Consider the following 25083-nt stretch of genomic DNA (forward strand, 5'->3'; position numbering starts at 1 on the left):
GTAGATTTTGAAATCCCTAAATTTCTTGCAATTGCACTTTGAGAAACGTTGTTCTTGAACTGTTTGACTATTTGCTCACGCAGTTGTCGACAAAGGGGTGTACCTCGCCCCATCCTTTCTTGTGAAAGACTGAGCATTTTTTGGGAAGCTGTTTTTATACCCAATCATGGCACCCACCTGTTTCCAATTAGCATGCACACCTGTGGGATGTTCCAAATAAGTGTTTGATGAACATTCCTCAAGTTTATCATTATCGGTATGTGGGCTTTGTACCGAGGATGTCGTTGTGGCTTGTGCAGCCCTTTGAGACACTTGTGATTTAGGGCTATATAAATAAAGATTGATTGATTGATTGATATTTATTGCCACCTTTCCCAACTTCTTTGTCACGTGTTGCTGGCATCAAATTCTAAAGTTAATGATTATTTGCAAAAAAAAAAAACGTTTATCCGTTTGAACATCAATATGTTGTCTTTGTAGCATATTCAACTGAATATGGGTTGAAAATGTTTTGCAAATCATTGTATTCCGTTTATATTTACATCTAACACAATTTCCCAACTCATATGGAAATGGGGTTTGTAGTAGCAAGGTATCTATCGGTCTGTTCATAAACTATTTTTTCCATTACTTTCGAAATGGAACTGCTAATAGAAACAGGTCGGTAGTTACCAGGTTCTAATTTGCTACCTTTTTTAAAAAGGGGGGTTACTCTTGCTATCTTGAAATCCTTGGGTACTTGGCCTTGTTTAATTGAGAGGTTAATTATGTGTGTGATGATAGGAGCAATGGTGGTGGCAGAATGCCTGAGGAATCTGGAAGGAATATTGTCAAGGCCGGTGGCCTTGTTTAGGTGGAGTGCGCTCAATTTATTAAGCACCTCATCAGCTGAGACCATTTCTAATTTGAAATTGTTGTTGATTACTCCTAGCTTTCTGTAGAAGGCTTTAATGTGTTAATGGGTCATACAGTATATTGATGCTGAGCTCTAAATATTGGAAAATGAACTTCAGGTCGTTAAGTAATGATTCCATCGATGTCCACATGAGAGCAGTAAAACATGTCCAATATCATACCAGAGAAAATTGCAACAGTAGGAATGCAGAAAAAAAACACACCGCAGGCCATTAACCTTGTGATGTCCTACAGGCCGCACTGAAGACTCCGGCCGGCCATAGTGCCGTTATCCATGAACTAGCATTAAAATCATGGAAATAAACATGTAATCTTGGGGCCCCCTAGTGGCCGTGGGGCCCTAAGCAGCCGCTTGGTTTGTTTATGCCTTCGCTTATGCCTTTGATCGTCTCTCTGTTAAATGATAACATAAAATAAATTAAAAAACATTTTAACACATAAACATTTATTAACATATGAAGACACATGGAAGTACTAAACATTGGTACAGTGAAGTACCGGTTTCGATTCCCAGGTCCCGGGAGTTGGTACGTATTGATTCAAATGTGAAGAGTACCTATCCCTGTATGTCATAACAACCTACAGTTTTGTGCAACCAAACCAGACATGTTCTAGTTTTGGACTGACAAGAGCATCTCAACTGAATTTTTTTTTTTTTGAGAAGATCACACTGAGTAACAAGGTAGATTTGTTTCCAACAGCAGAGGGTTGGTGAGGTGTGAACCAATAGTCATCAGAGGTTCTCTGAATTATTTCTTCTCTTACACTGTGAGATATTTTTGAAGAAAATAGATAACTGCCAAACAGCATAACAGTCTAAAATCCAATCTGTCACATTTTTTTTTCTTTTTACGTACAACAGTGTGATTATGAGTTGCAAATGGATACATCTCCTCTCTGGAAACATGAGTGCTGTGGCCTTTCTATGCATATCAAACCGCTGTGTGTGAATACTTTCCCATAAAGACAACGTAGTGTCCTGTCTGAATTCAAGAAGTCTGCAGATGATGGCGTTTACAAGATGCTCACTGGCTGTGTCATTGTCCCTGTTGCATACATTACATCCACTGGAGGGTCAAATACAGTCAGGTGCTTTTTAAATTAGCACATATTTATAATGTTGTAAAACAAATGCCACCAATACTTGATGTGGTATGCTTTAGAATTGATGATTGATGAGTTTTACTTCAAACCAATTGCGGTACAACTACAACTCTGTGTTGCATTGTATTGCAATTTTAATCAGCATGTGCAGGACTTAACTGTTGCCCGGCAACAAGTGTTGGGAAGAAGCTTGGAAAACAGTGAAGGTGGCTTTTTCTTCTAATTAACGGCAAATCAGCCAGCAGATGCGGTGTATTGTGATTGATTGGTAATTGACCTTAGTCTCTCTCTTGCAGCGGTGTGCTATTGTGTTAACGCAGAATATCATACATGTCTTTTGTTATTATATTCATACTTGCCGCTTCAATAATAGCTTGCAAACACCTCAGTTTATTGTGATTATGATAGTCACATATGCTCCAGAGCAGCATTTTAATAGTGTTACTCTGCTGTATCATTCTGACAATGCTTATTATTGGCTCAATTCGCCTCGTTCTGTGGGAGGCCAGTGAGCCATACTTAGACTCGGGTCGTGTCTTGACTCTTTCGCATGCTAGCGGTTAATAAAGGCAGTACATTTAGTGTACTTTAAATTTAATGCACATTTGTATGGATTTTTCAATGTAGCAAAGATCAGCTCAAAAGGAAATCATAACAACTATAGTTCACCTAATCATAGTGAGTAAGGTTACAATGCAGTCAATACATACTTTCTTTACATTGTGTGACACATGAATAAGCATAATTGAAAAAAATACTTTTTTTTTTTTAAATTATTACCTGCAAAGACATTTTTCATCGACCCTTACTTTGTTTACTGTGTGGGCACACTCATTCACAGCTACACTCCATTCATGACTTTTGAAACTGTTTTGAATGCACAGATAAAGGTCAGTTCGATTTTGTCAAAGGCTTAACACCATAAACCCACATGGACACTAGATCACCGCCAAGCAATCTGGAGTTGGCGCTGTAGAAATTGCAAACATTCAGCATAAAGTCAGAGGGACGTTGGAGATAGACTCCATAATGTGCAACTTTGGGGGCAGATTAACGCTTTATAATACAATTTTGGAAACCAAAATATATACAAAACAAGTGTATAAAGTTTTCAAGATTAAAAATAAAATAATTAAAAAAAATTATCAAAAGTTAATTCTAGATTATAAATTATGCCTTTCACTTGTACAGTAGAAGGTTGAAGCCATAAACCGAGAAGTTGGTCACCTTTGACATTCAACTTAGACCTGGAAATAACAAAAAAATAACTAAAAAAAACGTTTGCGTTCACCTTTTTTTTTGTCTGCGTGAGGATTGATCACAGTAATTCTTCATCTAAACAGGAAGATATGAACATCCCATCAGTTGGCATCCCAATGAGAGCAGACATTGTACAGCAAGTGAGTGACTGTTTTATTATGTTCAACGTGCCAACTTCACTGGTTTTGAGTTTTGTATATGTACATATATATACATATATACACATAACATATATATGTGAATATACACACATACATGTTATCGTTTTATATATATATATATATATATATATATATATATACATAACTACATTTGTATATATATGAGAGTTGTTTTTGAGTTTTGTATATGTCATATACATACGTATATTCACATATAAACATATGTGAATATACACACATATATGTTATCGTTTTATATATATATATATATATATATATATATATATATATATATATATATATATATATATATATATATATATATATATATATATATATATATGTATATATATATATATATATATATATATATATATATATATATTAGGGGTGTAAATTAAAATTTCAGTTCGGTACGTACCTCGGTTTAGAGGTCACGGTTCGTTTAATTTTCGGTACAGTAAGAAAACAACAAAATATAAATTGTTGGGTTATTTATTTACCAAATTTGTAAACAATGGCATACCATACATGTACACACTGGGTCCATTGCCAGGGTTAATGTGGTCAACATATATAAAATAAAAACTAAATAAGATAAGGCTCAGAATGGTTTCTGAGCAAAATCTTTCTACATATAAAGTGCTTTTTTTGATTGATTGATTGATTGATACTTTTATTAGTAGATTGCACAGTACAGTACATATTCCGTACAATTGACCACTAAATGGTAACACCCGAATAAGTTTTTCAACTTGTTTAAGTCCACGTTAATCAACATTAAACTGCCTCAAGTTGTTGCTTACATTAAATAAAATGACAAAACTTCTTCTACATATAAAAAGTGCAACATTAAACAGTTTCAAGTCAACTCAGCCTCAGATTAACTTTTCTCCCCCTCCCCCCAGCCTGGCTAACTTGGCAGTAAGAGGATATATGGGCTTATTGTTCTTCCACCATAGAAGTGGGTCAAAATCTAGTTTTTAATGCAATATGGTCTTAAATCTGCTGCTATAAAAATATTTGTTATAGCTTTAGCCCTGTGTTGCACCTTTCCTGCTTCCGGCTCCCAGACTGTAGTCGAGGAGCGCAGGGGAGACACTGCTCCAGGGCCGATGTATTCTCGGGGGCAACACCCTTCACTCTACCCGGCAGTGGGTCTCCACTGCTCCGGACTCCAGGGTAAATGACGAGTCCGGCGATTAGTTGAAAATCGTGGCTTTATTGAGGTCTTGCACACAGCCAATCCAACAAAACACTAGCCACTCCCCGCACTCACGCTACCGCTCCCTCACCTCTCTCGCCCACACACTCACATACGTCACTCACCTCACATGCTGTCACATATTAAAGGGCTGCACACACACATATGCTACTCTCATAACACCTGCCTGACTCACCGAGGAGAGGCTGCTTGAATGCGGTGGTGACGCTTCAAATGGGTTAGCATGTTTGACGTGTTGTCAGAAGCAGCTGCTGAACAATGTCGGCAAACCTCCGTCCTCCATTTTTGTTTTGCGCAGCCAAAGTGTTCCCAAACGGGAGATCTTAACAAGGCAGGAGGGTCTTCCAGCTCTGGCTTTTACATGTTGTCCTAGTTGTCCGGGCGTTGCTAGCATGCCATGTGTTATGCCTCGGTGTGCATTGTTACTTAATATGTCCGTGTGGAAACTCGTTCCGTACACCTCGAACCGAACGGAACCGAAACCCCCGTACCGAAACGGTTCAATACAAATACACGTACCGTTACACCCCTAATATATATACATAAAACTACATTTGTATATATATATATATGAGAGTTGTCTCGATACTAATATTTTACCATACTGTTAAAAGGTCTATCGATACTTTTCTAAGTAAAGGGGACCACAAAAAATTGCATTATTGGCTTTATTTCTTTTTTTTACAAAAAATCTTACGGTATAATAAACATATGTTTCTTATTGCAATCGAAGAACAATTTTGGCCTTCAATAAAATAGTGAACATAAAAGACAACTTGTTTTCTAGTAGTAAGTAAGCAAACAAAGGCTCCTAATTTGGCTGCTCATTCTATTATTTTGTCAAAATTATGAAGGACAAGCTGTAAAATGGATTATCAATCCACTTGTTAATTTACTGTTAATATCTGGTTATTTTCCGTTCTATCTACACTTTTGTTAAAATGTATTAATCACGTATTCTTCTGTTATTTAGATACTTTACATTAGTTTGGATGATACCACAAATACCAAGTAGTTACAGGATCATACATTGGTCATGTTCAAGGTCCTCATGTGTCCAGGGGCGTATTTCTTAAGTTTATAAACAAAATATGAATTAAAAAAAAAGATTTTGTGACGATAAAAAATATCCGTGTAATCATAGTAGTATCAACTAGATACACTAATGTACTCGGTATCATTACGGTGGATGTCAGGTGTAGATCCATCCATGGCATTTGTTTACATTCAGGAGCACTATCTTTTGTTAGCGGTGATGCCGGTGAGCTGCGGTGTGTAGTGAAGCATGTTTAGCTATTCCTCATCCTGCAGGGATGATACTTGTAAGAAACGTACTTTATTTGTCGCCATGGAGGCGAGGATTAGTGATTTAGAAGTAGCTAAAACACTGCTGACTGCGGATGGAAGTTAGCCATGTCTTAAAGCACCTCTTCCTGAGGGGGTTTTCAGTGTTATAACTTCACCTTTATCGTTAGTTTTTTAGGACAAAATGCGTCCATTCTCCCTTTTCTGTCTATACATTGTGTCCGCTTGTAAGTACTCTGTGACTATGCACTGCCGAACATGCTCCTCTTTTCGTTAAACCAGCAATGTCACGACGCGCTGTCATGCGCATTAAAAAGAAAAAAATGGGGAACCGTTACTTTTCAAACAGAGTATAGTACCGCTTTTGATTCATAAGTACCGCGATACTATACTAGTACCGGTATACCGTACAATCCCTAATATATATACACATATATAAATACATATATATATATATATATATATATATATATGTCTTAATAAGGTTATCCAAAAAATAGTGCTCGATACCGTAGTAGAGCGCAATATATGTATGTGTGGGAAAAAAAATCACAAGACTATTTCATCTCTACAGGCCTGTTTCATGAGGGGGGTACCCTCAATCATCATGATGATTGAGGGTACCCCCCCTCATGATACAGGCCTGTAGAGATGAAATAGTCTTGTGATTTTTTTTCCCACACATACATATATATATATATATATATATATATATATATATATATATATATATATATAAAAATACAAATACACACATATATCTATACACACACACATACATACATATATATATATATATATACACGCACATATATACATATACTAGGATTGTGCGGTATACCGATACTAGTAAAGTACTGCGGTACTAATGAATCACATACAGAGTACGGAGTACTAACAAGCAGACAAGGTGTGTAGACAGAAAAGGGAGAGTGGATGCATTTTGGCTTAAAAACCAACAATAAAGGTGAAACTATAACACGGAAACGCCCTTAGGAAGAGGTGATTTACGACATGGCTAGCGGCTAACGTCCATCCGCAGTCGGCAGTGTTTTAGCTACTTCTAAATCACTAATCCTATATACATATATATATATATATATATATATATATATATATATATATATATATATTATATACATATATAATCATTAGATATACATATATAATCAGGTAATTAAATTATGGACTCTTCAACATTCGAGGAAGAGTCCTAACCACAGTGCTATTATAGAAATAGATAGGCTCCTGTTACTGATTTTGCTTTACAATATTTGTTCCTGTTAGTTTTTAATCACATTTTAATTATATATTGCCTGTGTCCTCTCCACTATGTAGCACTTTGAGAGTTTAGAAACATAAAGTGCTTTATAATTAAAATCCATTATCATTATTGTAGGAAGACAAAGAAAAAAATAAACAACATGAAGACACCTGGAAATGAAATTTAAAAAAAATAGATATCCTGGGAAAAACGCTGAGTTATGCCTCTGTTCGGCCCTAGCAAAATGAATGAAATGAGTAAACGCCCTTCACTTCACGAGGTAGGGCTTTGAGAGAGAAAAAAAAACAGGCATTGCTAGTTATCTTTTTGTTTTTTGTTTTAACCTTTATTTCCCCAGGAAAGTCCAATAGAGATTAAACATCTCTTTTGCATAGTAGTCCTGCCACATGACTTAAAATATGACTTTAGCTCACATACTCACACTCCTTTATTTTACAAATTTTTTATCTGATATACAGTAAGGCATCCATTACGTTAGCACTTTTTAGAGTCACAAACTCTGATAGACGATGGTGAACATAGCTCATTAGCATTAAAGCTTCAGACACACTAAACGGCGTGTTCTCTGTAGTGCTGATTAAAATACTTTTAAATCGTCTGAATTCTAAACTTGGGGAACATGATTCTAAACGCTATTGTGGGACCTCTTATACTTATTTAAAACAATTCAAAGTGATATGACATGGGACCTTCGATGTCTCTGACAAAAAAAACCGCCCCGAAAACCTTAAGGAGGAAATGTGGATATAAGGCTATTTAATTAAAAATAACAATTTAACATGCAAATATAGCACAAGATAAGATCATTTGAGTTTTGTAACCAGAGCAAGACTGACTTAGTGTGTGTGGGCACCGTCAGAGGGCTGACAAAGCGTCTTCTCTCTGTGCTCAGAGATCCTGTGAATACCAACCAGAGTATGTGTGATTTGGAAGAGCAATGTGGAGATATGGAGGAACCTGCCATGTGAGGACGCCATGTGGGCTGGCTGCCAAAGAGCGGATTCAGGGAGGGGGAAACATCTACATCTGTAAAGATTCAGAGAGTGTGTAACAACAAAGAGAGTGAAGCAATTTTAGAGCATGGGGCCTTCAAAGATGCAGCAGTGTAGGAGGCAACCTAGTGCTGAAAAGGCAATCTATGAGAACGTCTCCCTCTTGAGATTTTACCATTTGTCTGAAAATTGCCTCTGAGTGATATATGCTCATGTTTCCAGCTATGCAGACAACACAACTGAACATGGGATTGGTGGTAGATCCAGTTCTTCCCTTCAATACTTCACCTGTGACTTGACCTCCTGTTTGCTTATCTAAGCATCAAGCCTTTACCTTGTGAGGCGCCAAAATATAAACAGATGTACGTGTACTGTACAGTAAAACACATCAGTATCATCTTACGTAGATAGAGGTGACATCTACAGCCATTGTTAAGAGTCTTGGAAGTGCAAGTCTGTTAAAAAATGTAGGGTTTTGTTGAGCTTATACAGGATTTTGCAGAAGTATTTAGTCATGTGAGGTAGTGCCAACATTCTCCCAGAGGACATATTTTGGCAGGCTAAAAAGTGAGTTCCAGTGTGTATCGCACTTACTGGAGCTTCTACAGTATATTGCCCGAAAAGGTGGTGCAGATTGTAGCTGTGTGTTACATGTTCCACAACATAGCAAAACACCACAGGTTGTAGCCCGATACCATGGATGTGCAATAAAATGTATGCACGGTGACAGCCGGCAGTACACACAAATATCTAATTTATAGGCCAATCCGCACCACTTTTGCACTTGTTATCAATTTACACGCAGTCTTAGTAGATCACCCGCAACACACCCATTATTAGTATGTGCAATTGTATAGTTTACACACATTATTTAGCACTTGATCCTGGTAGATCAGGCCCATGGTCACAGTAAATGGCAACCTGCCAGACTAATAATGGTACTGTCTGTTCTCAAAACTTCATCCAATAAAAACACACTCACAAATAACAACCTGCCTTGTTTTTACCTTTGACGCCTGTTGGACTTTGGCAGAAGTCTGGTTTTCTAGTTGTATATCGTCATCATGCTAAAAAATCAAATATGTGATTGTCTGAGTTTTGCATACTGCTGAATATTCTGAATGGAAGCAATTTTATTAGAACCACAAAAACCTACAGTGTTTTTCTTGGTGACAAGGATATTTTTACACCCCTGTTAAATTAGCCAATGTACTTTTATCTACTGCTTGGAGAACATTGCATCCTGCTTCCAAGGAGTGCAGACGTGTCTCTGTTTGCCCCTGCTTTATTGCTGTTTTATTTGCTTTTAAGTCATTCTACAAGTCTTGGATATAATTGTATTAAATTTGTTTTAAGTGAAGAAAAACTGAATAATTTTTATCCTTCTAATTTATTTGTTTATTTCTTATGCTTTTTACAATCTGACGAGTCAGCGACAACAACCTTCTCAACATGGCTTAAAGGCCTACTGAAATGATTTTTTTTTATTTAAACGGGGATAGCAGATCCATTCTATGTGTCATACTTGATCATTTCGCGATATTGCCATATTTTTGCTGAAAGGATTTAGTATAGAACAACGACGATAAAGTTCGCAACTTTTGGTCGCTGATAAAAAAAAGCCTTGCCTGTACTGGAAGTAGCGTGACGTCACAAGTTGAAAGTCTCTTCACATTTCCCCATATTTTACACCAGCAGCGAGAGCGATTGGGACCGAGAAAGTGACAATTACCCCGTTAATTTGAGCCAGGATGAAAGATTTGTGGATGAGGAACTTGAGAGTGAAGTATTAGAGTGCAGTGCAGGACGCATCTTTTTTCGCTCTGACCGTAACTTAGGTACAAGGGCTCATTGGATTCCACACTCTCTCCTTTTTCTATTGTGGATCACGGATTTATATTTTAAACCACCTCGGATACTATATCCTGTTGAAAATGAGAGTCGAGAACGCGGAATGGACATTCACAGTGACTTTTATCTCCACGACAATACATCGGTGAAGCACTTTAGCTACGGAGCTAACGTGATAGCATCGGGCTTAACTGCAGATAGAAACAAAAGAAATAAACCCCTGACTGGAAGGATAGACAGAAAATCAACAATACTATTAAAAAATGGACCTGCAACTACCCGGTTAATGCTTTCCAGCCTGGCGAAGCTTAACAATGCTGTTGCTAACGACGCCATTGAATCTAACTTAGCTACGGACCTCGACAGAGCTATGATAAAAACATTAGCTCTCCACCTACGCCAACCCTCATCTGCTCATCAACACCGAAGCTCACCTGCGTTCCAGCGATCGACGGAGCAACGAAGGACTTCACCCGATCATCGATGCGGTCGGCGGCTAGCGTCGGATAGCGCGTCTGCTATCCAAGTCAAAGTCCTCCTGGTTGTGTTGCTGTAGCCAGACGCTAATACACCGATCGCATCTACAGCTTTCTTCTTTGCAGTCTCCATTGTTCATTAAACAAATTGCAAAAGATTCACCAACACAGATGTCCAGAATACTGTGGAATTTTGCGATGAAAACTGAGCTTTTTGTATTGGATACAATGGCGTCCCAATACTTCCGTTTCAACCATCGACGTCACGCGCATACGTCATCATACCTAGACGTTTTCAACCGGAAGTTTCGCAGGAAATTTAAAATTGCACTTTATAAGTTAACCCGGCCGTATTGGCATGTGTTGCAATGTTAAGATTTCATCATTGATATATAAACTATCAGACTGCGTGGTCGGTAGTAGTGGGTGTCAGTAGTCTTTTAAGGAGTAACCCAAACAATGGCTCCCAGTGAAAGCTGTTGGATATATCAACAAAAAATGTGTGCGCTAAAAGCAAATATTTTTTCCCTGGAAAGTAAAAAAAGGACTTGACAGGTAAGTGTTACCTCTAAATCAAAGGGTGAAAAACTGTTACGTACAGCTAAATGATAACATGTCTTTTCCAAGACTCTATAAAGACACCTGCAATAAACATGAAGCTAAGCCAACGTACTGTAACGTACTGTAAATGGTCACATGCAGCTTTCCAAGTGCCACCGTCTCAGACGCCACGAAGCATCTACTTGAGGTCCTGACTAAATACCAAGGGATTAAACAACTGATTGTGCATGTGAATGCCGTGGGCGTAAGAAACCAACAGTCTAAAATCCTGAAGCAAGACTTCAATAAACTTTTTGAGAGTATTGATAAAGTGGAAATAGTAACACTTATCAGTGGACCCCTCACAAACATCGACAGGAGGATAAAATACAAACTTAGTTCAGCCGACTGCTTCAGCTGAATAACTACATGGCTGTCCAAAGTCTGTGAGTCCAGAGGACTGCATATTATTAACAACTTCAATCTCTTCTGGCAAAGAGAAGATCTGTTTCAAGGAAACGGCCCACACATGAACAGAGGTGGAGTGAAACGACTGAAGGAAAACCTCCTCCACGCTCTGAGGCATCAGATTAGGCCTGGACCAGATCCTCCGCTGTCATCTAGGAACCCAGCAAAGGACTCAGCCACAGCAACCACAGCAGCACCTCCAGTATCCCGAATACAGGATTCTGATGCAGCAACTCCTCTATCATCATCATCACCTTCATCACAGCATTCACCACAAACCTGGATCCCACCTGCTGCATCTACACCCTCCAGAGATGCTTCACTGTCTTTCTCCTCTCCACCATCACCTATGGAGACTTCATGACCATCGTGAAAGCTTGGTGAAACCAGGGATTACAATGATTCCCCTCACTCCAGATATGGCGCAATCAAGGATTCTGTCATCAAAATAATTTTGCGCCCGTCTTCCTTAGCCTATTTAATAACCAAAGCTGCCCCAGCGTCAATGTTGCTGTCAATGTTGCTAAGGGCCTCAGTGCTTATAATATACACATCAACCAGACGAAAGAGCTCTCCTCTAAAACAGTAACTACTATCAAATCACATAGATTTGTAAAGAGACAGTCAGTTAGATTATCTGGTCAGAGAAATGTAATCCACATTATTTTGAAGAACACAATGTTTATGGGCAACTCTAGCTAATCTCAAACACGCAGTATATTAGATGTTTAAGTAATAAATCATTTTTTATTGAAAATTGTATTTCCTCCTACAATCTTGACTTTATATTTTTAACTGAGACATGGTTCCACATAAACACAGAACATGCAGTTGTAATTGAAACTAACCCACCTCACTTTAACTATGTGTTTGAGACACGACAAAACCAGAGAGGTGGGGGTGTTTTTGTTTCATATTAAGGGAAAATATCTGCACCCACAAATTGTCATTGGAGGTTTTTTTTACATCATTTGTGTCATTCAAAATGGAGATAAAACAATCATCCATACTGTATATCACTATCTACAAACCACCACATAATTGAAATTAATTTATTGATGATTGTATGGAATTTTTTTAGTTGTGTGCACTGACTTTGAGTGTTTGATCATCACATGGGACTTAAATGTGCATGTACAAACGTTTGTAGATGTAGGCAATAGCAGGAATGCTAAAGAACTCAGTGCTGTCCTTGAAAAGTTTTGACTAACTCAGCATGTAAACAAGCCCACCCACAGCAGAGGCCACACTCCTAATTTGATCATTACTAAGGTGTCTGCTCCCTCACGCTGCTGCTACTGCTCCGAAAACAGCAAGAACTCGACTCGGTGAAAGAAAAACAAAGTGTGTACGGCTCCCTGCTCTTTGTGCACCGTTCTCATGGATAGGTTGACTGTGTCCGCCAGTTAGAGCAGAGTCATTTTGTAACTTTAGACGCCGCGGACACGTTTGCTAGCATTAGCTGTAGCGAGCTGACTAGCCCAGCTTGTAGCAGCCTTAAGCGGCCTATGAGCCAGGGTGAACCGGTTGATATAATAGATATAGCCCTTTAGGTAGTTCTACACACCACTCTACCGGACACCACACCTTAGTCATGGGGGACTCCATCACCTGGAACATACAGTTTAGTAAACCGGTCATTATTAATTGTATTCCCCGGGCCAGAGCACCTGACATTGATGCTAGTCTTAGAGAGCTGACTCTCAACAGGCCTAGTAAACACATATGACTGGCTAATCACACCTTGAGCTACACAAACATAGTTGAACATGTCGGCTCCAAAGACACTAGGATGAGACAGTCAGAGGTTACCAAGAGGAACATAGTTCTGACTTTTAATCTCGCTCAAAAGATGTCTCGGCATCAAGTACTTGTTTCTGGCACCCTGCCGGCGAGAGGCAATGATGAGAGGTATAGCAGATTATTCTCGCTTAACAAGTGGCTTGCTAGTTTTTGTAGGGAAAAGGGACTAATGTTTTTTGATAATTGGCCTTCTTTCTGGGGCAACCCGGGCTTGCTGAGGAGAAATGGCCTTCACCCTAACATAGGGGTGTAACGGTACACAAAAATGTGGGTTCGGTACGTACCTCGGTTTAGAGGTCACGGTTCGTTTAATTTTCGGTACAGAAAGAAAACAACAAAATATACATTTTTTGGTTATTTATTTACCAAATTTGTAAACAATGGCATAACATACACATGCACGCAGGGTCCATTGCCAGGGTTAATGTGGTCAACATATATAAAATAAAAACTAAATAAGATAAGCCTCAGAATGGTTTCTTAACAAAACCTTTCTACATATAAAGTGTTTTTTTTGATTGATTGATTGAGACTTTTATTAGTAGATTGCATAGTACAGTACATATTCCATACAATTGACCACTAAATGGTAACACCCCAATAAGTTGTTCAACTTGTTTAAGTCAGGGTCCACGTTAATCAACATTAAACTGCCTCAAGTTGTTGCTCAGATTAAATAAAATGACAAAACTTTTCTTCTACATATAAAAAGTGCAACATTAAACAGTTTCAAGTCAACTCAGCCTCAGATTAACTTTTATCCCCCCCCCCCCAGCCTGGCTAACTTGGCAGTAAGAGGATGTATGGGCTAGTGTTTTGTTGGATTGGCTGTGTGTAAGACCTCAATAAAGCCACGATTTGCAACTAATCGCCGGACTCGTCATTTACCCTGGAGTCCGGAGCTGTGGAGACCCACTTCCGGGTGGAGTGAAGTGGCCCCCGAGAATACATCGGCCCTGGAGCAGTGTCTCCCCTGCGCTCCTCGACTACGGTCTAGGAGCCGGAAGCAGGAAAGGTGCAACACTTGTTTGACGTGTTGTCAGAAGCAGCTGCTGAACAATGTCGGCAAACCTCCGTCTTCCATTGTTGTTTCGCGCAGCCAAAGTGTTCCCAAACGGGAGATCTTAACGAGTGGGATCTGAGCAGAGGATGTTGTTGTGGCTTGTGCATCCCTTTAATACATCTGTGATTAAGGGCTGTATAAATAAACTTTGATTGAATGTTATCGATGCTGCTTTATCAGATAATTTTGGTATTTTCTTTTTGACTTGTCTGTGTGGAGTTTGCATGTTCTCTCCGTGACTGCATGGGTTCCCTGCGGGTACTCTGGCTTCCTCCCACCTCCGAAGACATGTACCTGGGGATAGGCTGATTGGCAATACTAAATTGGTCGTAGTTTATGAATGTGAGTGGGAATGTTGTCTGTCTATCTGTCTGGGTTGGTCCTGCGATGAGGTGCGACTTGTTCAGGGTGTAAAACGCCTTCCGCCCAAATTCACCTGGGATAGGCTGAATAGACTAATAACCCTTGCGACCCGAGAGGGACAAGCAGTAGAAAATGGATGTATGGATGGATTGTCTGTTAAACCAAAACCAGCAGTTGGGTCTGTGGCTGTTAAGAGACTCATAAATGATAGCATACGGATACAGTTTGTGAAAAAGATTAGGTTTCAAAACACTCCGTATGCTAATATTGAAGATCTGTTGAACTCATATACATCAAGTGTTGTAAATGTTATGACATCATTCCTCCTGTCAAGTTTAGAATGTCAAAAGTAGGTTAAAGGCACCATAGAAAAATAAGACTCAGTCTGGACACAGAAAATAGTGCTGCACAGCCGAACGAAAAAGTGCAAATAAAAGCTCCAAACTTATTGTGAGATTGACAAAGAAAAGCTAATGTTCAATGAGACTTCGCGTAGAACAAGGGAAAATATTTTTTTTCTGAAATCATCACCAGCTGCAGTAACAACTCTTGCGTCTTGTTTGCTACACTAAACAGATTAACAAACCGTCAAATTTCACTTCCAATAGAACTAATTTCTACATCAAAGTGTAATGAGTTTGCAATATTCTTTCATGATAAAGTTCAAGGCATTAAAATGCAATAATTCCTGGGAAACAAAGAGCTACTCTGCAGCCAGCTAGTTAACGAGAGCTGGCACATTTATCTCCTGTTACTGACAAAACAGTTGAAGAGCTCATCCATCAGCAGCTTTTTACTACCTGAAAAACATTGCCAAAATCAGAAGAAAAAAGGAATACATCAGACTTAGAAAGACTAATCCATGCCTTTGTCTCCAGCAGATTAGACAACTGTAATGGGCTTCACACTGGGCTCTCTAAACAAGCTGGAAAGCAGCTGCAATACATCCAAAATGCTGCCGCTCGAGTCCTGACTAGAACCAGTAAGTACGACCATATTAGTCCAGTGCTTAGGTCACTGCACTGGCTTCCTGTTGCTCAGAAAATAGACTTTGAAACAGCTCTTCCTGTGTACAAATCTTTTCATGGTCTTGTACCAAAGTACATCTCTGAAATGTTAGAGCCAAATCAACCATTTCGAGTTCTGAGAACTTCAGGAAGTGATTTCTTGCTGGTGCCTAGAATCAGGACCTAACATGGTGAAACTATGTTTCAGTTTTATGATCCAAAAATTTGGATTAGTCTTCCTAAAGATGTGAGACAGGCCTCAACGTTGGCGACGTTCACATTCAGGTTGAAAATACTTTTATTTAATCGTGCATATCACAACTGACAGTATTTTATCTACAGTATTTGATTGGTTTTAATTCATTATAATTGTTTTTATGATGATTGTGTTTTCTGATTTTAGTTTAAATTATGATTTTATATTTTTATTTTGCTTTCTTTTTATTTTCTGTAACACACTTTTAATTGCCTTGTGTACAAATTGTGCTCTGTAAATAAACTTGCCTTGCCCTGCCTTGAACAAAGTGTCCCCAAATACATGTGAAAGATACAGCCACCTTTCAAGTTTGTTATTTTTTAAGTGTATGTCTTTTTCCAAAAACAGCTCTTTGGCAGAATGATTTGTAAATCAAAATGAAATATTTGGCTTCCGAAAGCATCTTTCTCGTTAAAGCATGAAGCTGTTTTCAATGACTTCAATGGATTAAATCCCAGAAAAAGGGATCTGATTTCCACACTGCTGTATCAACATAGCTCAGGAAGCAGACTATTGCATTTTCCCAACAAGTCCCAATGTTTGTCACTTCACAGCTTATTCCAACATATTCCAGCACTGTTCAAAATACAGGCACATTATTTTGTGTCCCTATGCTCCAGGTACGTCCCCAGGCTGTAAAACGAAAACCAAGAGCATCAAATTGTCATGTCTGTATTATCATGTTTTGTTTTAAGTCATGTTTTGTTTAGTTTCTGCCTTTTCACTCCCTTGTCTGGTCACCATAGCAACCATTAGTTTTCACCTGTCACGTCACGCACCTGTTTCACATTTTGAGTCACGCACCTGCTTTCACTAATCATGTCCATAGTATTTAAGTTAATTCATTTTCTGTTGTTCGGCCTGACTACCTCACAACACATTTATGCTCTGTCCATTCCTCTATGATCCTGCTTCATGTCCCTTGTCACAGTAAGTTTTGGTTCCATGTTTATAGTCTTTTTGTTTTTCATAGTTTATTCTCCGCCACTGTGCGCGCTTTCATTTATCCCTTTTTTTTGATAATAAATCATGTACCTTGGTTCCCGTCTCGCCCGTGCCAACTTTCCGCTGCATCCCGGAAAAGCAAACTCCCAAGACCAAGTCATGACAGTAGGTCGTCAGCAGACCCGCTTTTCCGCACGTAAGTTGGCCGATTTGGACAATTTGGATGAGGCTTCTTGGGAGGTGCTGCGCGCCATGGAGGCAGAGACGCTGCGCTTTTCCCCCAGGGAGCGCAGGGGGATGATGTGGGGGAATGGAGGCAAGTTGGTGCCGATCGGTACGTCACCTCAGCCACGGAAGCGCCGCCAAAGGCGAGGGACGCCAGGAAAGACTTCCGCGAGCCAGCAGGACACGCCGCTCCCACAAGCCCCGCCCCCTCCGGGCGGAAGCAAGCAGCAGTCTGCCCGGCTTCCCCATGATGACATCACAGACCAGGATTTTTGTTTCAATACTTTTTCTTTAAATCACCCGCCTCCAGCTAAAAACTCTGCCATGTCTTTGATAAAGCATTATCAAAACATGTTTTTAGAAATCAGGTCTAGTCAGTCACAGCCATCCCAATTTCATGCCCCGCCCCCCAAGACGCATGCCCCGCCCCCCAAGACTCATGCCCCGCCCCCCAAGACTCAAGTCCCGCCCCCGTCACAATTTTTTTCTTTTTTCCGCCCACACAACCCCAGGTGGGGGATAAAAAAACAAAACAATTTGGCCAAAATAAAGGGGAAATTTCTGCCCTCCCCCGCCCACCCCTACAGAGAGTTCCAGACCGCAGGGAGCGCGTCTGGTATCCGCCCCTTGAGGGGGGGGGCTGGGGTCGGGAGCTGTGTTGGTGGGGTGGCTCGGCATCACCATGCCAAGCCACAGCCTCCCTCACGGCCGCCACCACCAGTCTACCGACCTGTCAAGCCACAGCCTCCAGCACGACCGCCCTCACCAGTCTTCCGACCTGCCAAGCCGCAACCCCCAGCTAGGCCACCTCCACCTGCACCAAGGCTAGCACCTGTTGCCGCACCAGCTCCACCATGCCAAGTTCCTCGCCAAGCTCCGGTACCAGCTCCACGACGCCAAGCTCCGGTACCAGCTCCACGACGCCAAGCTCCGGTACCAGCTCCACGACGCCAAGCTCCGGTACCAGCTCCGGTACAAGCCCCACGACGCCAAGCTCCGGTACCAGCTCCACCACGTCAAGCTCCGGTACCAGCTCCACGACGCCAAGCTCCGGTACCAGCTCCACGACGCCAAGCTCCGGTACCAGCTCCACGACGCCAAGCTCCGGTACCAGCTCCACAAGACCAAGACACACCATGCCAAGACCAAGACACGCCATGCCAAGACCAAGACACGCCATGTCAAGACCAAGACCCGCCATGCCAAGACCAAGACCCGCCATGCCAAGACCAAGACCAAGACCCGCCATGCCAAGACCAAGACCAAGACCCGTCATGCCAAGACCAAGACCCGTCATGCCAAGACCAAGACCAAGACCAAGACCCGCCATGCCAAGACCAAGACCCGCCATGCCAAGACCAAGACCCACGCCTAGACCAAGACCAAGACCCACGCTGAGCTTCGCCGCCGGACACGCCACGCCGAGCTTCGCCGCCTGACTTGCCACGCCGAGCTGCCACGCCTGCCAAGTTGACGACGCGCCTGTCTCCTCGTCGGCCACGGATATGGCCGCTACCTGGTCGTCCGCCACGCCAAGTGCGCCCACCTCCTAGTCGGCCACGAATGTGGCCATTCCCTGGGCGCCCGCCTCGCCTGCTGCAGCGGCGTTCCACTCGCCGTCGCCACCTAACTCTGCCCCGGTGGATACGGGGACACGTGGTCTGGCGACCCACCGCCATGTCCCCCTCCCGCCCTCCCATGACTTTTGTTAAGTTTTTTTTTTCTTGGACATCTGGTATCTGTCCTTAAGGGAGGGGCTTTGTCATGTCTGTATTATCATGTTTTGTTTTAAGTCATGTTTTGTTTAGTTTCTGCCTTTTCACTCCCTTGTCTGGTCACCATAGCAACCATTAGTTTTCACCTGTCACGTCACGCACCTGTTTCACGTTTTGAGTCACGCACCTGCTTTCACTAATCATGTCCATAGTATTTGAGTTAATTCATTTTCTGTTGTTCGGCCTGACGACCTCACAACACATTTATGCTCTGTCCATTCCTCTATGATCCTGCTTCATGTCCTTTGTCACAGTAAGTTTTGGTTCCATGTTTATAGTCTTTTTGTTTTTCATAGTTTATTCTCCGCCACTGTGCGCACTTTCATTTATCCCTTTTTTTTGATAATAAATCATGTACCTTGGTTCCCGTCTCGCCCGTGCCAACTTTCCGCTGCATCCCGGAAAAGCAAACTCCCAAGACCAAGTCGTGACACATATCAAGACAGATGTAGTTTAATTTCCTTGACTAAGTATGTCATGTTTTGAAACATACTTTCATGGGATAGAACAATGTTCTCAACTCCTGTTTCTATCCCACGGGCCAGTGTTGTATTGAACATACTCGTAGCTCAACTTGCCAGAGAATCAACCGCGCCTCTGCTGGTTGCAGCCAAGTAATGCATTTCATTCTGGCTCAAATCACAATTTATCAACCATCAAGTCCACTTATTTGCCATCCATGCCATTAATGTTGCTAATATGTCAACCACTGTAGTACCAAAGCAATATGTAAGGTACTTTCCCAATCTGAAGCCAGCACATACCTGTAGGTTGAAGTGTGTTCTTATTTCCCCAAAATTACTTCCAATTTATATCCTCATCCTTACACGGATACTGTGTGTAATCATGTACAAATGAATCCTGAAATCAGACTTATAATTGCTTCTCTTCCTTTCTTAGTCATTTTAATGTGTCATCGTTGTAGCTGTCAGATGCTTTCCAAATCTCTAATCCCACCTCATGGCTACCTAATGCTTCTGAGGAGGAGGATGTGCAAGTGAGGGAATGCAAATAGTCACTAATGAGTCAATACATGATGAAGAATGGTTGATCAGTCTAATGGTTCAAACAAAAGATTAATGAGTAGATAGACTTGTTGTACAGTAAATGTGCACTTGCTCTCTACAACACACACACAAACACACACGCACACACACACAAAAAAACACACAAACACACACACACATGCGCACACACACAGATGAGAGCCTGGGTGCTCGCAATGATTAAACGTGACATTTTCACACATGTGACTGAATGTACAAGCTGCAGTTGAGAAAATATACACCTTTTTTTCCCCCCGCAACACATTTTAGCAAGTTCAGTAAGTCCACTGCTAAACCCGTTTGGATCGCACACAAACACGCACACACACACACACACACTCATACACACTCTGACACTTCAGAGCAGGGGTGGCCAAACGTTTTGCCTTCAAGGACCAAAATGAAAATGTGCTAATGGGCTGTTAGCCAAACACAATGATTTCAAGTGTGAAACATAAAACTTCTACTTTTAAATACTAAAGGGGCATTATAGGTTGGGGTATTATTTGGAGCCCCTGCAACACCCCGCCAGCCCATAACATTTTTTCACACTTATGGGAAAGGATTTTTATACTACTTCATTCAAACTTGAATTAAATTTGAGGCATGTTTTGGACTAAAATTATTTATGGAAAATACATTAAACAATACATTTATTTTTAGAACAACATCTCACAAATGTATAACTCAAATTTCAAAAATGTTTCTCCACTCCCTCCAGGGATTCTACCCTTGCAAGACAAGTGAATTAATGCGGCCCACCACGTACGACAGAAGCAATGTGGAATGGACATTTTACGTTAATATTTCTATCAATGGCGGAGCAGGAAGGGGCTTGGAATTGATCAGCGGTAAAATTTAATATGAAGCACCCTGTCATTTATTAACTGACATTTTACATATGTCTACTCACGCAAAATGGTTTGCCCCTAAGGATTGTGAGGCCATATGCACAGCATGTGATCTGCGACCCTGGATGGATCAATGATTGTGTGGGCTTAAAGGGGAACTGCACATTTTTTGGAATTTGCCTATAATTCCCAATCCTTATGAGAGACAAGACCACATATGTGTTTTTATTTTAAAATGCATTCTAACTCGTAAGTATAGGTAAATAAAACAGTGTTTACAATGGAGCCATTGTATTGCGTCTATTCCGACCATAAAACCCAATAAATAACCATCCAAAAAGTACCAACAATACTCCATTTACATTTCATGACCTGAATATTAACCAAATATTACTGATAATGTTGTTAAAAGCGCTAATGTTAAGGATCTATTTTGGCTGGCACATTGTCACAGTGAGGTAATTTCCTTATGCTGCTGTATTGATATCATGAGCTGGTGAGCTCTTGTCTCGGAGCTTGTGAAAGTTTATTCTAGATTATATAAATCATGCCTCTCACCTGGGTAGTAAAATGATGTGGAAATAAACTGAGAAGTTGGTACACTTTGACAGCCAACATAGATCTAGAAATGGTGAAAAAGACCAGAAAAGATGCTTTGTTCCACCCCGATTTTTTCTTCAGTGAGAGCAGACAGTGTACAGTAAGTGATGTTTTAATATATTTGTTGGCTCTCATGAAGTCTGCAATTAAAATGGATGCAAAAAAGAAAATACATATGTGTGCTTGTCTCTCATAAGGACTGGGAATCAATGTTGCCTCTAATTTTTCATGTGTGTGAGCAAACGTAAAAACTCCTTGAGCATTCAGTGGAGCACGTGAGCAACATCAGATGTGCACACTGTGGCCGCACCAGCATCATACCTGTCCCGACCTGACTAAATAACAAGTTAAATGTTTTATTAGTATTATCAAATGACACCAATCATTTCCATGAGATTATTTTGTAATATAAATGTTTTGGCCCACTTACAATGACAATAACACAAAATATTGTTTTTCATGAGCTGTGTACTTGTATTGTTTGTCTGGGAGTGGATCCTGTTTTGGAAATAATTTGTACCCCTTTCAGATATCACATTTAGTTCCCTTTAAAACATTCACATGTTGCACAAAGAGATGTAAGCATGCGATCATGGGTCCATTCCTGTAACTTTCTGTTTATAAGATATATATTTCAAATTAGTATTTATTTAATATAATAACAGCATTTCATGATTAATATTTATAAATTAAGATTCTTAATAAATGACACTAGAATAAGCACACATTTGATGGGTAAATCATAGTGTAACGACCTGGAATTACACTTTATGTGTGATGTTGGAGTTGTCTGACTTTTTGTGTGGCTGTTGATATGACAGATGACAGAGTTGGTTTTGGTTTGGTTTGTACGGCAGAAAATAACCAGTTTTGCGAGATAGAAACTTTTTTACCAACGTTTTGGTCATTAGTGTTTATGGCTGACAATAAAGAGTTTTGCTCAATAAAGTGGTCGATGGAATTCATGTCCTCCTAAAGAGCCTCGACAGACGTTACAATAATTGAACAGTGATGACAAAAAATGTTCTCTCTGTTGTGGCCGCATGTCGTCAGTTACATTGAAAATTGTTATGCACTTATGTTTTAATATGATTTTGTGCGTGGCATAGATATGCCATGCGCAGAGGATGCGTGAGCAGTGCACAATTGCACAGGCATGCACCTTAGAGGGAACGTTGCTGGGAATTATTTTTAAAAAAGTGCAGTTCCTCTTCAAAGTGTCAGTATGAATATGTATGAAATTGGCAGGCCAAACAAACAACGACATGGACTACAGGGAGGAGGTGAAACATCTGGTGCAGTACCAACAACCTGGTCCTGAACGTCGACAAGACCAAGGAGATCATCGTCGACTTTAGGAAGCACCAGTCCAGCCACACTCCACTCTTCGTCAACGACAAAACAGTGGAGATGGTAAGCAGCACCAAGTTCCTGGTGGTGCAGATAACTGACAATATGACCTGGTCCCTACACACCGGAGCTCTTGTAAAAAGAGCTCAGCAGCGCATGCACTTTTTGCGTTGGATGAAAAGAGCACAGCTCCCTCCCCCCATTCTCACCACATTCTACAGAGGCACTATAGAGAGCCTACTGACCAACATGCATCTCTGTCTGGACTGCAGCCTGCAGTGCCTCAGACTGGAAGTCTCTGCAGAGAGTGGTGAGGACGGCGGAAAAGATCATCAGGACTCCTCTTCCGGGCAGCACGGTGGCTCTGGGGTTAGTGCGTGTGCCTCACAATACGGAAGTCCTGAAAAGTTCTGGGTTCAGGGATCTTTCTGTGTGGAGTTTGCATGTTCTCCCCGTGGCTGCGTGGGTTCCCTCTGGGTACTCCGGCTTCCTCCCACCGCTAAAAACATGCACATGGAGATAGGTTGATTGGCAACACTAAATTGGCCCGAGTGTGTGAATGTAAGTATGAATGTTGTCTGTCTATCTGTGTTGGCCCTGTGATGAGGTGGTGACTTGTCCAGGGTGTACCCCGCCTTCCGCCCAAATGCAGCTGAGTTAGGCTCCAGCACCCCCCGCGACCCCAAAAGGGACAAGCGGTAGAAAATGGATGGATGGATGGACTCCTCTTCCTCCTATCCAGGAAATCGCAAAAAGCCGCTGCCTGACCAGGGCTCAGAAAATCAGCAGAGACTCCTCCCACCCCCAACAAGGACTGTTTTCACTTCTGGACTCTAGAAAGAGGTTCCACAGCCTCCGTAGCAGAAACTCCAGGTTCTGTAACAGCTTCTTCCCTCAGGCCTGCATAAGACTCTTGAACGCATCAAAATAATTCCCTCAATTCCCCCAAAAACGGATAACTTGCTGGAATATAAAGACAATATAACATACATCCATAAACATGGATGCATATGAAAAAGTGCAATATATTTATAATCTATTTATTTATATCTGCACCTTATTGCTCTTTTATCCTGCACTGCAATGAGCTAATGCAACGGAATGTCGTTCTTATCTCTACTGTAAAGTTCAAATTTGAATGACAATAAAAGGAAGTCTAAGTCTAAATCATTTGGTAGGCCAGATCTGTCCCTTGGGCATCACTGCTTTAGCGAATAATGTCACAGTAAGAGTGCAGGTAGTGCAGAGTCAGTTATATCCACACCTGTGTCATCCTACTGGACTACCCCTGCACAAGTCAGAATTGCATTGCATTTAAAAACATACAATGCAATGCAATGCAATAATGATAATACATGCTGCTGTTGTATTTAACATGCAGGAGAACAATGCATTAACATTTGATTGCAATGGTAATGTATTAGAACACCATAGTAACAATTGAGTGCACAATGGGCTCATTTGTGCCTATTTGAAGTTTAAGGTAGATTAAAAGAAATCACGTGAATTTTTTAAACATTTAAAATGCTTTCTCCTCACCTGAGTCTGAATATCGTGGCCTGGCCAAATCACGGAAATAGTAGATGAAATCCAGGCAGTTTTCGCTTTTCACTTCCCCCGTGGAGCAAAGATCCGTGAGGAGTTCAAGTGCCTTTTGACAAATCTCGTCATCTCTGTCTCCAGGCATTTCCCACCAGCATCCTTAAATCACGGAGGCTCTCTTAGAGGCACCGCGACTCGCGCTTTTCCACGCAGCCCAGTCGAGCACTCGTCCGGTGGCACACCTACCCACGCGACGGAGGATCACACATTTAATAACCCAACATGGGAAGAAGAAAGAAAAGTGAGCGCAAAAGCGATGAGCGTGTACCGGATGTGCAATAAACCTCGGTCCTGTGTGCGCTTCATTCACGTGTGCTCTTTAAAGTAGCCGTGCTGCACACTACAAAGCCACCGGTTGAATCCACGCACAGACACTGCGGCGTGGAGCGCTGGCCACGGTGCTGGAACGTGCGCGCGCCTCCGCGGACGAGCTTGCACCACGCAACAGTGTGATGCGTTCACATGTTCGGGAAACTAGAGCAGTGAGTAATATGAATATGATTCTTTTGAGTCATGTGACGTTAAGATGCCTTTTTGTGCAATATACGCTCAGTGGCCACGTCATTAGGTACACTATCTGAGCTCTAGGTCTTTCAAACATGGTCAAATATATAT

At 41.1% G+C, this 25083-nt stretch overlaps 1 protein-coding gene across 1 annotated transcript in view; it reads right to left on the reverse strand.

The window, feature by feature from the left end:
- The window catches only part of syt9a (synaptotagmin IXa), a 104128-nt gene extending 79333 nt beyond the window's left edge, over positions 1–24795 (reverse strand). Inside the window, exon 1 of the mRNA XM_061964207.2 lies at positions 24406–24795. Coding sequence (XP_061820191.1) covers positions 24406–24553 — 148 coding nt within the window. The 5' untranslated portion in view covers positions 24554–24795. The remainder of the gene's footprint in view (positions 1–24405) is intronic.
- Positions 24796–25083: the final 288 nt, after the last annotated feature.

Source organism: Nerophis lumbriciformis, linkage group LG06, assembly GCF_033978685.3.
Source record: "Nerophis lumbriciformis linkage group LG06, RoL_Nlum_v2.1, whole genome shotgun sequence".
Classification (NCBI taxonomy): Eukaryota; Metazoa; Chordata; class Actinopteri; order Syngnathiformes; family Syngnathidae; genus Nerophis; species Nerophis lumbriciformis.